General features: G+C 42.7%; 1 protein-coding gene across 9 annotated transcripts in view; it reads right to left on the bottom strand.

Moving 5' to 3' along the window:
• Positions 1-15,434, bottom strand: part of TMC5 (transmembrane channel like 5) — a 77,567-nt gene that overhangs the window by 26,864 nt on the left and 35,269 nt on the right. For 8 of the 9 annotated variants that reach the window (XM_027609889.2, XM_027609883.2, XM_027609888.2 and 5 more), the window contains 4 exons: positions 11,215-11,304; positions 5,759-5,858; positions 3,192-3,279; positions 2,500-2,748 (listed from right to left, as the gene is read on the bottom strand). In XM_027609889.2, the coding sequence (XP_027465690.2) occupies positions 2,500-2,748; positions 3,192-3,279; positions 5,759-5,858; positions 11,215-11,304 (527 nt within the window). Of the gene's footprint in view, positions 1-2,499; positions 2,749-3,191; positions 3,280-5,758; positions 5,859-7,991; positions 8,383-11,214; positions 11,305-15,434 lie in introns of those variants that run through there. The other variant, XM_027609893.2, reaches the window with a different exon arrangement.

The raw sequence follows: 15,434 nt of genomic DNA, 5'->3' as shown, positions 1-15,434 counted from the left end.
CTGTCATCTGTGAAGTATTATGGTCAAACATGTTCAATAGGAAAGGAATCAAGCCATTAGGTCTAAATTTCAATTTATGGGAAATAAGGGGTCAGAGTAACAAATCAGACAGACCATAAGGAAACAATCAGACAATTCCAGAAGGTAGGACATTGGTGTCCGCATGACAACTGGCCTGGTTTCTGCAACAATGTCAAGAAAAAAGGGGGCTGTGTCTGGAGAGATCATTCTAGATTAATTGAGAATTCAGAGAAAACACAAGCAAATGCAAAGTATGGGCCTTAACTAGATTCTGGTCTGAATGAGCAAGCTAGGAAAGACATTTTGGGGACAACTGGAAAATTTGAATATGCTTTGGATTTTAGATAATATTAATTTTTAATTTTGCTAGATGTAAGAACTGCAGAAAGTCTCCTTATTTTTCAGAGATGCATGTTGAAGAAATTGGGAATAAAATGTCCTGATGTCTGTAATTTACTGTAAAATGCTTCCAAAAACTAATAAGATAAAACAATATGGCAACATATTAATAATTTAAAAACCTATGTAGTGGCTATATGAATGTTTACTTACTACTCTTTACTTTCCTATATGTTTGAAATTTTTCATAATAAAATGTTTCATATATACAAATATAAAAAATATACATCAGGGGCACCTGGGTGGCTCAGTTGGTTAAGTGTCTGACTCTGATCTCAGCAGAGGTCTTGATTCTCAGGGTTGTGAGTTCAAGCCCTTTGAGTTCCATGCTAGGCATGGAGCCCACTTAAAAAAAAAAAATACACACATACATACACACACACACACACACAACAAGGAGAAAAATGAAGGTGAAATTTACACAATAATTCCACTTCAGTGCACCTATCCCAAGGAAAATTTTTTAACAGAAAAAGAAATTAAAAAGATAAATGGAAGAACCTGACTTTGAACATTCTACTTCAAGAGTCAGCAAATTTTTTCTGTAAAGAGCTAGACAGTAAATCTCTTTGGCTTGGTAGCTACAGCAACTCCACTCCACCATAGCAGGAAGGCATCATAGGCACATAAACAAAGGGATATGGCCATGTTCCAAAAGGACTTTATTTATGGGCACAAATTTTAATTTCACATATAATTTTCATGTTTCATAACATGTTATCCTTGTTTTGATTTTTTTTCAACCATTTAAAAATGTAGAAACAGGTGACAAGCCACATTTGGTCCCAGCTGTCATTTGTCAATCCCTGGTCTATAGAATCCCAATGGCAGGAATGTCTTCTAGAAGGTAAACTCACAAGACAGGGGCCATATGTCTCTCAGTAGGGAGCTGGGTAAATAAATTATGGCTGCTGTTAAAAAGGATACTGCGGATCTATATAGATGCTCAAGATACATAGCGAAGCAAAAAATGTTGCAAAGTAAGACCTGTAGCATCCTGGGTTTTTTTTTTTTATTATATTTTTAAAGATTTTATTTATTTATTTGAGAGAGAGAGAGAGAGCACAAGAGGGGGAAGGGGCAGAGGGAGAAGCAAACTCCCTGCTGAGCAGGGAGCCCGATGCGAGACTCGATCCCAGGACCCTGAGATCATGACCTGAGCCAAAGGCAGAGGCTTAACCAACTGAGCCACCCAGGTGCCCCATCTTTTTATTATTATTTTTTAAATGTTTACCTATCTACCTACGTATTGACCTAAGTATCTAACTGCATATGTTTGTATGTACCTATCTATCTATGTCCATATAGAAAGAAAACGGTGGACAAAGATACGCTCTGAGCTGGGGCATTAGACAAGGGAAAAAGGCTAACATGGACTTTCACTTAGTTTGCTCTCTTCTACAATAGGAACCTTTCAAAAGGAGCACTGTATATTGTAGAAAGAAAAATAAGAAAGAAAAGGTAGCTCTATGAACACCAATATGAGATGTCCACCACAGAGCAGGTGAAACAAAGCAAGTCGTAGGCGGTATATATGAATAATTCATCTTTTGTTAAAAAAAAAAACAAAAGAAAGGGATGCATATGTACATGTGTATGTATGTGCATGTGTGTGTGTCCGTATGTGCACAGAAAAAGAGATCGTGAACAACACAAACTATTAACACGGCTACCTCTGTGTTGTGTGTATGTCACTTGGGGGGAGAAAAGGAAACAGGTTTTAAAGCCCCACTTTCAGGGCACCTGGGTGGCTCAGTCGGTTAAGTGTCTGATTCTTGATTTCAGCTCAGGTCATGATCTCAGGGTCCTGGGACCGAGTTCCATGTCAGGCTCTGCACTCAGCATGGAGTCTGCACGAGATTCTCTCTCTCCCTCTGCTTCTCCCCCCCTTCTCTCTCATTCTTTCTCTCTCTCAAATAAATAAATAAATCTTTAAAATAAACAAATAAATAAGTAAAGCCTCACTTCTCCTATCAACTAACTCCCAGGCAAAGTGAGAGGTCTGGAAGGGTGACCGGCAAGATATGTCCAGGGGATTCCCAGCTGGTGAACTCCGGGTGGGCAAAATGAAGGACTTACCACCCCAGTGAAAAACTCCAGTCCGGTGAACTGGAGGGTGTTCTTCTCAGCCACCATAAACTGAGGGATTATGATAAAGCTGAAGGTCACAATGAACGAGAAAATGTTGAACTTCAAAAGCCACCTCAGAAAGTTAAAATAGGAGAGGACGCTGGTTCCGAACTTGCCTCCGATGACCTTGAGTGTCTTCTGCCATAGGCTGACGGAATCGAGCAGTTCTGACAGGCTGTTCTTAGATCTCCGGTACGCCTGGGGTAGGGACACCAAGCATGAGGCTTAACATTCCCTCAACAAACACCTACTGAGTAGGTTCCGTAAGAGCAAAAACGACCACTGTGTCTAGAGCATTATAACATGCCAGGCATGCGCTAAGCATGTTTGTTAAATGTTATCTCATTTAATCTGCAGGACCACTCTTTAAGGTGAGTGCTATTATTACCTCCCCAGGTTTGCTGTCGAAGGTGACACTCACAGTAGCTCAGCTGTCCAAATAACTCAGCAACCTCTTAGACGTTTGCATCCCCACCTGGTTTCTCTGCACCTAGACTGACCCAATTTCTACAGCTTTCAATGAAAGAGCCCTGAATTTTGCTTTCTCTTCCCCTTGGGTCCCTTTCATTCCCACTCTGCCACCTTACTGTTTTTACTCTCCTGTTATGCCCATTTTATTGACTGCAATAGAGGCCTCTTACCCGTGAAATGGAGTTTAGACACTGAGCACAGCAGTTGAGCTCAAGCATACGACGGGATTGCTTACTTTTCTCTTTGTCAACCATTTTCCTGTGGGGAATGGCAGAAGAAAGGGAGAGACACCCATGCTGTAATGATTTCATTCCCAAAATATTTACTGAGTGACTATGATGTGCTAGGCACAACCCAGGTAGCGAGACGAAAGAGAATGATTTCCCCGGCTCATGGAGCAGACATTTTTACTAGTTGGGAGAGAAAGACAATAAACAATAAATAAAAGGTGCACTATGGAAAAGAAAAAGGAAAATAGAGCAGGGTAAGGAAATGGGAAATGCTGGAATGGGGACTGCGCTATAGTTTGAAATAGCACAATATTCAAGCAAACTCCTCTAGGAAGGGAGGGGTTAGTTGTATGGATAAGGGATTGTTGTGTCCATAGGGAACAGCCAACCTGGGACCCCAGGGAGGCTGGGATGGCTAGAATGGAATGAGCAGGGGAGAGGGAGGAGGGTTTGAGTGATAATGATTACAGGGAGATAGGGAAAGGGTCCTATAAGTCAGTGGTCCTCAACCTGGGGAGATTTTGCTCCCCAAGGGACATTTGGCAATGTCTGGAGACGTTTCTGATTGTCAAACTCTGAGGGAGAAAGGCTTGCTACTAACACCTAGTGGGTAGAAGGCAGGGATGCGCTAAACCCCCTACAATGAACTGGACAGGACCCCACAACAGAGAATGATCCAGCCCCAAATATCAGGCATACTGGGGGTGAAAAATCCTGCTGTAAAGTCTTTGGGGCCCTTATAAGGCCCTTACCCTGTGACAGAGGCAGCCACGCAGAGTTTGAAATGGAAGAGTGTTTTCAGAAAGATCCAGCCACAATTGGCTTCTTTGCCTTTCCATGAATTCATTGCATCTACCTTGCTCTGGTTCTTTTCTGGTTTTCTTTGTCCATCCAAACACCCACCCCCACATCGCGGTCTTCCAAGGCTCGGCTCACATGCCCTCCTGCTTCACCCAAGCAGCCTGTATCACTCCAGCTAGTCCTGTCACTGCAGTCTCCTCTACCTTGATTTGGCCTGATTTCCTTTTTCTCATGTGTAAGTTACTTATTGACAAATCCATCTCCCCTGTCAGACTTTGTAAGTTATCTTTGTAGCCCCAGAACAACTGCATCATTGAATTATTTATTAGCTGTTGTTGCATCCACTCCACTAGTTTCCAAGGGTACAAATTGCAAAAGAAAAAGGATGAGGAACAGTACATGTGAAGTCTGATGGCTAAAACAGCCCTCATTCTTTCACTCTTTTTTTTTTTTTTTTTTAGTTCCTGCCCTTAGAAAGCTTCTGAGGACTTCTTCTTTCTTTTTTTCTTTCCAGTAAACTTTGAATTTTAGAGTAATTTGAGATTTACAAAGAAGTTGCAAAAACAGTACAGAAAATTCCTATACACTACTCATCAATATTTTTTCCTATTAACGTCTTACATTTATTTATTTATTTATTTATTTATTTATTTATTTATTTATTTATTTTAGAGAGGGATGGGGGAGTAGCAGAGGGAGAGGGAGAGAGAGAACCTTAAGCAGGTTCCATGCTCAGTGCGGAGCCCAACTTGAGGCTCAATCTCACGACCCTGAGACCACAGCCTAAGCTGAAATCAAGAGTTGGACACCCAGGCTACTGAGCCACCCAAGCACCCCAACATCTGACATTTCCATGGTAGCTGTCAAAACTAAAAAATCAACATTAGCACATACACAAGTACCTAAACTCCACACTATTCTGATTTCACTCGTTCTGCCACCAAAGCCATGTTCTATTCCAGGACCCCATCCCACATTCTACTTAGTTTTTATGTCTCTTTCGAATCCTCTAGTCTGTGACAATTTTTCTGACTTCCTTTATTTTTGATGACCTTGACAATTTTGAGGAGTACTGGTCAGGTATTTTGTAGAATGTCCCTCCACTGGGGTTTGCCTGATTTTTCTCTCTGGGAATACTGGGGTTATGGTCTTTAGGGGAGAGTACAACAGAGGGGATGTGCTCTTCTAACCACATATCTCTGGGGATGCTAACCTTGATCACCTAGCCAAAGGAGTGTTGGCTAGACCACATCACTGGAAAGTCACTCTCCCTCAGTTCCCATGCTCCACCCTTTGAAAGCACATCACTAAGCACAGCCCACACTCCAGGTGAGAAGAGAGAGGAACATCTATATAGATTATTTGGAATTCTTCTGTAGGAAGATTGTCCCTTCTTTTGCATTTATATATTTATTTTTCTTTAAGATTTATTTATTTATTCAAAAGAGAGAGAGAAAGAGAGTCCGAGTGGGAGGAGCAGAGGGAGACGGAGAGAATCTCGAGCAGACTCCACACTGAGCGCAGAGCCTCACGTGGGGCTCAATCTCACAATACTGAGATCACAGCCTGAGCCAAAACCAGGAGTTGGACACCCAACTGACTGCACCACCCAGGCACCCCTGTTTTTTATCTTTCTGAGATGGGACAAAGTAGAAGACTGAAATTCATTTGAAATCTGAGAAAGAAGAAAAGCTTTGGGTCCATACTTAAGGTTCCTTTTCTCTTCCATGGTTCTCGGCTGATTCCTGATGGCTTTAATTCTGTCTCTAGATGTCATTGGTATCAGAGATGCGATTAACTTTTGTCCTGTAGAGGAAAATATATGGAGTTTAATTTTGTTTCCTTTCACAGAATATCAGCATTTTAAAGTATGGCACTGAACTTCAAGCATGTTTATTTTTTATAAATTTTATTTATTTATTTGAAAGAGAGCAAGCGAGCGTGCAAGCGCAAGAGTTGGAGAAGGGGCAGAGGGAGATGCAGACTCCCCACTGAGCCCGAAACAGGATGTGGGGCTCGATCCTGGTACTCTGGGGTCATGACCTGAGCTGAAGGCAGACACGTAACAGACTGAGCCACCCAGGTGCCCCCGAGCGTGTTTTTATAAGAGCACAAGGAAAGAAGAATAAATATATGGATTCAGTGATCCCCAAGCCACAAATGAAAACAAGACAACGTGGTTTGTTGTTTTTTTTAAGTAGGCTCCATGCCCAGCATGGGGTCCAGTGCAGGGCTGGAACTCACAACCTCAAGACCTGAGCTGAGATCAAGAGTTGGACACTGAACTGAGCCACTCAGGCGCCCCAACATGGTGTATTTTTTTTTTTAACCTCAAAGCTAAAGCAAATGATAATGTTGCATGCAATTCCAATTTGATATTTTTCTTTTTTCTGTGACAAGAAGCATTCAGTGAAGCCACAAGCCCCTGCACGTCTGGTCAGGCTCACCCTCCTCCCCTACTTGAATGTCCGAATCACTTTCACTTGACCCCCGCACTCCAGGCCCAGGCACCTTCTTTACATTTCTTGACTAATGTCGTATGCTCTTCCGGCCCCTGGAATGACTCCCCCATCTTCTCCCGATAACTCATATTCACATCCTCACTCAGCATGGCAGATATCGTGGGTCACCTACCCCAGTCATTTCTTCTTCTTAATAGAATCCTGATTTTGTTTAGGAATCTATCCCCTCTTTCCCAAGGCCCTGAGCTTCTGCAGGGTGGGACCCATCTTCAGGCACAGGGGGTGAGCCCCATGAGTCCAAGCTGATCCTTGCAGGTGACTGATTTGGGCATAAGCACGTGACAAGATGTTGGCCAATGTTCTGTGATGGGTGATCTGCTGAGGAGTTTCTTGGAAAAGGTTTCTTCCTTCTCAAAAAAGAAAAACTAAAAAACCCCCACAAAAACTCCAAGACAAAGATCCACCTCCCTCTGGATGTTGTTGTGGCCACATGTGAAGCCTGGAACTGCGATCACCATCTTGTAACGATGAGGAAGCCAACTGGGGGGCTGACCAGGGCAACAAGAGAGGCAGTGGGCTGGCTCCCTGGTTGAGTTATTGAGCTGAACTCTTCACTTGACCTAGTTGAGGTGAAAAGGAAATCCCCAAAAGAAGGTCACCAAACTCACTCTGCTGAAGACGAGAAATTTGTGTCTGTCCTGAGAGGGAAGGGTGGCTCAACAGAGAAGGAAGGACAAAGAGGAGGAGGAAAGAACACAGAGATGTGGGGAGACAGCAGCATGAGAGGAGACACCCCAATCTTTAATAAAGGGGTTCAACCCACAGAATGCTTTAGTGTGAATGGATTTTTTTCCCTCCTAGACATCATTGAGGCTGGACTTGATGTCTGCAGTATGATGGGATGACATAGAAACAGCAGTCAAGAACCCAGGGTTTGGCCTCAGGAACAGAAAGGCAGGGAGGCAGCGTCAGCTCAAGACCTGGTCTCATGGCGGACTTGGCAATTAAGGCCATCCTATGTTGCCGAATCCAGGGTGGGGAAGGAACTGGACCAAAGCAAGACAGCGGTTAAAGCATCGGGCTTGGAAATCAGGCAGACCTGCGTTTGAGCCCTGGTTCTGCCAAGGCTCACCAAGCAAATGGAAGTGATTTAATTTAATTTAATTTACTCACCAAGCAAATGGAAGTGACAAATGTGCCCACCTCAAAGTGTGGGGAATAAAGTCAAACTAAACTCAATGGATAACAAAAAGGAAGTGTTTGGCAGAGTGCTGGGCACAGAAAGTGAGCTTGATCAAGGTGAACTCCTTTCTAGGTGTTAGACGCTCCCAAAGTGACCCCTTCCTGGGTCTGTCACATCCTCAGATGATCTATTAAACTTCAACCTACTTGATGTCTTAAAACTAAATAATCCTGTAGACAACTTGGAAGCCTTTCTTGCTCCCTTCCTAACTCCTTTCTCCCAGGGTCTCACTACCTTGGATGTTTTCATGTGAAGTACAAGGAGTGTCTATGCCCACACTTCCTGGGCTATGAAGGGTCTGAGAAAATGATTCATTCAAAGATGTTGAAAACCACAACAACTGCTTGCTCTTTTTGTCATTCGGGTTGCTGAAACTCTGAGAGTCTGTCACATGGATGTCAGAAGCGGATGAGACCATGCGAAAGCTTGAGTTCACCAGCGTCTTTTCTGGAACAACCCCAGATGGAACATTCTCAACCTCAACGATGATTTCATTCACTTGGTCATCAGACAGCATCTCTTGCCTCCTCCCAGCTTTGTTCTCCACCGGAGCGGCCTTCCAGAGCAGTCACACTGACATTGTTGGGAGCCGCCAGGAAAAGTGATGACAATCACAGAGGGATGCCCCATTCACACTTTTTTAAAGACCAGGATGAGATTGCCAAAGCCAGCCCTACACAAATCACAACATAACTCCCCACATCTACACCAGAGGGGTCTCTTCATGAAGAGATGTGTTTTCCTGCAGACACCTCTGTCTTGGTAGCTAGGTAAGAAACTGGAAACAGAATCCTTCATTAAAGACAATAGGGTTCTAGAAACAGAAGGCAGAGATTCTTCTAAATGACTCATAACCAAAGGGCAAGATTTTCCTTTTTAATTTGGTGCCCCTGGCCTAAATCTTATATTTTATATTTATAATTTTACATGCCTAGATAAACCCAGACGGGTTTATAGTAATAACAATTATTATCTCCTGACTGCCTTGGGTAGCCAACCCTACCACTTGTCTGTACCCCCAGAAGCTTCCTCTCCTGTGTAGGCACTGGGCTCAACTAAAATTCTCCTAGCTTCCTTTATGGCTAAAGATGGGCTTGTAACCCCACCATTCTGGTCAATGAGACATAGAGCTTCCAAGAATGCTTTTTAAAAGGTGACAGTCTGCCCGGTTCCACTTTTTGCCCTTCACCATTTCTCCTTCTGGCTTACCAGAGGCTGCCATTTTGAAAACAAGAGGATACACATTCAGCTGTGAAGGATGGTGGAGAAAGAAGCTAAGAAGGAGCTCAGTCCTGAGAGCATCCTGGGCGGAGCTGCCATCCAAACTGTGAACCCCCTCCCGCAACACTTCTTGTTACATGAGAAAAATAAATCCCTTTATTGTGAAGCCCTCCTACTTCAGTGCCAGGCACTGAACACAATTCCTACCCAACAGACCTGATTTGGAAATCACCTCAGCCACGTCATTTATTTAATAGTTGGGGAAACTGAGGTGCACAAAAATAAACTGACCTCTACTCTCATCATACTCTCATAAAATGGCAGAATTGGACCAGGACTCTCTTCCTTATCCCCATCAATGATAATTAACAGTAACAATACCTGTCATTACTACAGGCCAAGCACTTTAGATTATATAATTAATTTTCATTATCACCCTATGCATTATGTACAATAACCCCCATTTTATAGCTAAGAAAAGTGAGGCCCAAAAAGGTTATTTGCCTAAAGCCACAAAACCAGCAAGTAGCAGAGCTGTGAGCTAAACCCAGGTCTGTCTGGACCCAAAGCAGGGCTTCTTAATCCCTTCACCCTGGCCCCTTCCTCTAACGAGATACTGATGTATCATTTACTCATTCACAAATAAATGAATATTTATGAGTACCTACCATATGCCAAATGCTTCATAGGTGCATAGCATAATCCATCAAAGTGACGTTTTATCAGGACGCTATCCACCATCTAACTGTACATGGTTTGAGAATCCAAACCAATGCAAAGCAAAATGGTGAAGAAAACCAGATTCATCTCTGGGTCTTCTATTTCTTTAATTCTCTCTGCCTTCTGGGACTCCCTTTCACCAAAGCCCCAGCCTCAGGCTGGCTAGATAAAGCAGTCCAATGAAGTTAAAAGCCATTTTCTTTCCTCAATAGTTAAAGTCACTTTCTGCTCTAGTGGGAACCAAATGGAGAGTGTGATCATTTATACCTCCATGGTTTTCCCTCCCAAGTAGCAATAACCAACCCTTGTAGAAGTTATACCTCTTTTTTTTTTTTAAGATTTTATTTATTTATCTGACAGAGAGAGACACAGCGAGAGAGGGAACACAAGCAGGGGGAGGGGCAGAGGGAGGAACAGACTCCCCACTGAGCAGGGAGCCCGATGCGGGGCTCGATCCCAGGACCCCGGGATCATGACCTGAGCCGAAGGCAGACGATGAACAACTGAGCCACCCAGGTACCCTGAAGTTATACCTCTCCTTAAGAAGGCTCTTAAAGAATGAGGCTAGGGGAGCCTGAGTGACTCAGTCAGTTAAGCCTTCGACTCTTGATTTCAGCTCAGGTCATGATCTCAGGGTCATGGGATCAAGGCCCATGTCGGGCTCTGTGCTCAGTGTAGAGTTTGCTTGAGCTTCTCTCTCTCCTCCTGCCCCTCCTCCTGCTCTCTCTCTCAAATAAATAAAAAAAAACTTAAAAAAAAAAAATGAGGCTAAAGGCTGTCATATCGGCTAGAGTGCCAGAAGGTGAGACATGGTTTTAGGTCATGAGGCCCTTCAATTTGCATTATTGTATAGAGGATCCCATCAGTTGGTTTACTCCTTGTTGTTCATAGATTTGCCTCCAAGTTTCAGCATTCCCTGGCCTCTCTCCTCTTTTGCTTCCTTTTTATCTCTCAGTCTCTGCCTCTGATCAGACCTTCATGACCACACACAGTGATCCTTACAGGGCTTCCTAACTGATTTCACAGCATTCTGTCTTTCTCTGGTCCAACTTCTCCTAAACTCCAGCATCATAATAATTCTACGGTTATTCAGAAAAATGTTGATCAATGCAGACTCAGAGGCCCTTTTTCCTATAACTCATTCACAAATTAATTCAACAAATATCTCTGAGCATCTACTATGTGTCAAGCTCTGTACTAGGTCCTGCAAGGTAATTCTACCTTCAATTAGCTTCCCCCTGTCCTTCCCGCCACATGAGCCAGTACATTCACCTTGGGCCCACATGAGTTGGGTTTCTTCACATGAGACCAGAAGAGCCCTGATGAAGGCAACTTGATGTCCAGGAAAGAAAAAAACTCTGCATATCTACAAGAAAACCCCCATTATGGTAAATTAAGCAAGTACTGCATCAGTTACCACACCAGAAGCCTAAAGGAAATAGTGATGTTTGCATTGCCTTGAACACATTTCTCTCTAGGGTTGACTTTTTTTGGAGACCACCAATTTAAGCCTTACCTTGAGGTGACTTGTGCCAGTCGCATCCAGACAATGGTGGGTTTCCATACGCCGGGCAGGGGCTACTTTCACCCACATAAGCAGGGTTCACTGGAATGAAGAGTTAGGACACATCACCAATTAATCCCACCATACTAGATACTACTAAGCACATAATGGTCAGTAAGACCCCAGCCTTGACCTTGAGGTCCTAACAGACTAATGATTGAGTGCTTGGGTGGAAAATAGGTCATAAATATGGAAAGAATGTTATTAAGCACAAACAGCTTCAATCAATGGTTTTCATTTAAGTATAAGCCATGGTTAAAAATAATTGTTACAAGGGAATATTACTCAGCCATAAAAAGAATGAAACCTTGCCATTTGCAACGACATGGATGGAGCTAGAGGATATAATGCTAAGCGAAATAAATCAGTCAGAGAAAGATAAATACCGTATGATCTCACTCATATGTGGAATTTAAGAAACAAACAAGCAAAGGGAAATTAGAGAAAGAGACAAACTAAGAAACAGACTCTTAACTATAGAGAACACACTGATGGTTACCAGAGGGGAGGTGGGGTAGGGGAGTGGTTGAAATAGGTGATGGGAATTAAGAGTACATTTATCACAATGAGCACTGGGTAATGTATGGAATTGCTGAATCACTATATTATACACCTGAAACTAATATAACACTGTATGTTAACTATACTGGAATTAAAATTTAAAACTTGATAAAATTTTAAAAATTATTACATTAAGATCCAGGACATACCTACACATATGTAACTGAAAAACAAGTTTCACTAAACAATACTCTGTTTGACTACATAAAAGGCACTCCAATATATTCTTATTCTATTCCATTCCTTTTTTTTTTTTTTAGGTATGCTCCACGCCCAGCAGCTCAGTGCAGGACTTGAACTCATGACCCTGAGATCAAGACCTGAGCTGAAATCAAGAGTCAGATGCTTAACCTGAGCCACCCAGGTGCCCCCTATTCCATTCTTTTCTATCTCATTTTTCAGAATTAATTTCACAACTTGTTAATGGGCTACAACTCGAGTTTAAAAAATACTTGTCTAGGAGGTTGAGATAAATAGAGCAGAGGATGTTTAGGGCACTGAAACTATTCTATATGATACCATAAGAGTGTTATATGTTATTACACATTTGTTCAAACTCATAGAATTTATAGCACCAAGAGTGAACCCTGATGTTAACTATGGACTAGAGATGATAATGATGCGTCGATGTAGATGCATCAATCATAAGACATGTATCATTCTGCAGCCAGATGTTGATAATGGGAGAGTCTTTGCCATGTGGGGAAAGGAGTTCTGTGGAAAATCTCCGTACCTTCCCTTCTCTCAATTTTACTGTGAACCTAACACTGTTCTCAAAAAAAATTTAAGACAAAAAAAAAAAAAAGACAGAAACTTGTCTAGATGATTATAGAAGTTCCTTCTATTTCTAACATGTTATGATAATGCATGAATAAATTTGAAAGACGGCATGATTTCCTTAGGGACAGAGTCTACTCTCAGCATCTACACAACAGTGTCATATTTCAGTATATTTTTATTCAGCCCACAGTAAACATTAAAAGCTAAACTCCACGGGGCGCCTGGGTGGCTCAGTCGGTTAAGCGGCTGCCTTCGGCTCAGGTCATGATCCCAGGGTCCTGGGATCGAGTCCCACATCGGGCTCCCTGCTCAGAGGGGAGTCTGCTTCTCCCTCTCCTTCTGCCTGCCTCTCTGCCTATTCTTTCTCTCTCTCTGTCAAATAAATAAATAAATAAATAAAATCTTTAAAAAAAAAAAAGCTAAACTCCATGACAGAGAAAATGGAACACAGTTTGATGTGAACAATGCACAAAATTACATCACAGGAAATTCTGAACTTCTTGCTGGGTATCAGTTCCCAGCTTTGTTACTGGCTGATGCCCTCCAGCATGTTACCTAACCTCTCTGAGCTACAATATCGTAGTCTGTAAAACAGGAATAATGATGGGAGCTTCACATGGCATTGTTGAGGGAACCACATCAGTTAACACATGCAAAGTTCTTAACATAATCCTGGAACATAGTAAACTATTGCTATATATTAATTATTGTGGTAGATCCATTGTTATTCAGCATATATCACACCACCATTCCCTGGACACCTCCCCTGAAGTTGGGCTTGGTCATGTGACTTTGATCAATGGAACATGGCAGAAGTGACCGTATGCCAGGTCCATGTCAAAACCTTAGATACATTGTATGTTTTTGCTTGTCACTTCGAGCACTTCCAGCTTATGTCATGGAACAACAATGCCCCCAAGTGGCTCCCTGTTTCAAGAAGAAGGACACTAGGCTCTAGACACAGAACCCATGACCTGGAGTCAAGCACAGCCACACCCAGCCTAGTTCAATCAAACTCCAAGCAAACCTGAACATGTGTGAGTGAGAAATAAATGCTTCTTTATTGTACAACACTGGATTTTTGCATCTGTTTGTTATGCAGCATTACTGTGGCAATAGCTAACTGATACATCCTTACCAATATTGTTGCTATTAATTCATTAGCACTGCTTTAGCACCTACTGTGGCCAGGCACTGTGACACTAGGAAAATCACCTAGAGCTTTAAAGAATACATGGATGAAGATGGGTTCTTAATGAGGCATCATCTATAACGATGGCATAGTATGGACAAGTGATTGCCAAGGGCTACAACCCTGGTCCTACAAAGGAGTCCAGAAAAAGAAGTCATACTCAACTACTTTTTTTTTTTTTTTAAGCATAAGTAGTCAGGGGCACCTAGGTGGCTCAGTTGGTTAAGCATCTGCCTTCAGCTCAGGTCATGATCTCAGGGTCCTGGGATCGAGCCCCATGTCAGGCTCCCGGCTCAGTGGGAGTTCGCTTCTCCCTCTCCCTCGGCCCCGCCCCCCCGACTCATGTTCTCTCTTACACAGTCTGCTCTCTCTCTCTCTCTCAAATAAATAAACAATCTTTTTAAAAATAAATAAATAAAACATAAGTGGTCAGGAATCTTTTTGCATTTGCCCTGATCCTACCCAGCAATAATACAGGATAAGTAAGAGTCAGGCTTTGGGTCAGAGAGACTGGTTCTTTCAATATAACAGTGAGGTGATCTTGGGCACTGTGCCTCTGAGCCTCAGTTTTCCCATCTATAAATAGGGAGACCAGTAGTGGCTGTATGAAAGGTGGTTGTTCAGATTTAAACAAGACAATAAAAGTAAAGTGCTTGGCAGAGGTCTCCAGGGCATGGGAAACACTCAAAATCTGCTCGGCATTATTAGCTCCACCTGCATTGGGGTAGGGCTGTGTTTATCAATCTTTTTTTCATTATTTCATTTATTCATTATTTCATTATTTGCCCCCTAAGGAGCAGTTATCCTCCCCCCATGAAATTTTAATACTACAGCTATACTGTATATCTGCTTATGTATGTGTATCAGTAGTTTATATATAAAAAGAGGAAGACTTTTCTGGCCTTTCAAGAATAAATTTTACTGGGGCACCAGGTGGCTCAGTCGGTTAAGCATCCAACTCTTGGTTTCAGCTCAAGTCATGATCTCAGGGTCCTGGAATCAAGCCTTGTGTCAGGCTCCGTGCTCAGGAGAGAGTCTACTTGAGATTCTCTCTCTCCCCCTCCCCTAACTCTCCCCCCACTCATGCACGCACAGGCACTCTCTCTCTCTAAAATAAATAAATAAATCTTTAAAAAAAGAATAAATTTTACCCCCTTGGGATTTATATTGCTGCCCACCACCCCCCCGACCCCGCCGGAATTGAGAATGCATGACATAAAGGTTTGGAATAGACCAAATGAATGTATTTCTATGCAAATGTGTATTAGTCAGTGTTTTTCATTAGTGCACGACAAGGCATCCCATCCTTTCTTCTCAGTCTGCTTCAAACTCCTCCCCATCCACCCTCTCAGGCATAAGGAATCCTCCATCAGCACCAACCAGCACTCGGGTCCCTCATTCTGTTCTTGGCTGAACACACCTTCTCTTTTCTGGATCCCACGGGGGGGGTGGGGTGTGTGCGGCTCTCGTGTAATGAACTGGCTCCCTTTACTAGACAGCAAGTCCCTATTCCCTCCTGGAGGATAAGAACTTTAGAATTTCCTTTGCCTCCCAGAGCTAAACCTTTGCACACAGTAGATTCTGAGGATGACATGATTGTTCATATATGAATAGTCTGCTTGCTAATTTTTTTCTCAGT

This window comes from Zalophus californianus, chromosome 10 (genome assembly GCF_009762305.2).
Source record: "Zalophus californianus isolate mZalCal1 chromosome 10, mZalCal1.pri.v2, whole genome shotgun sequence".
Lineage (NCBI taxonomy): Eukaryota > Metazoa > Chordata > Mammalia > Carnivora > Otariidae > Zalophus > Zalophus californianus.
The sequence above is the reverse complement of the archived record's forward strand: the minus strand, read 5'-3'. Positions and strand labels throughout refer to the sequence as shown.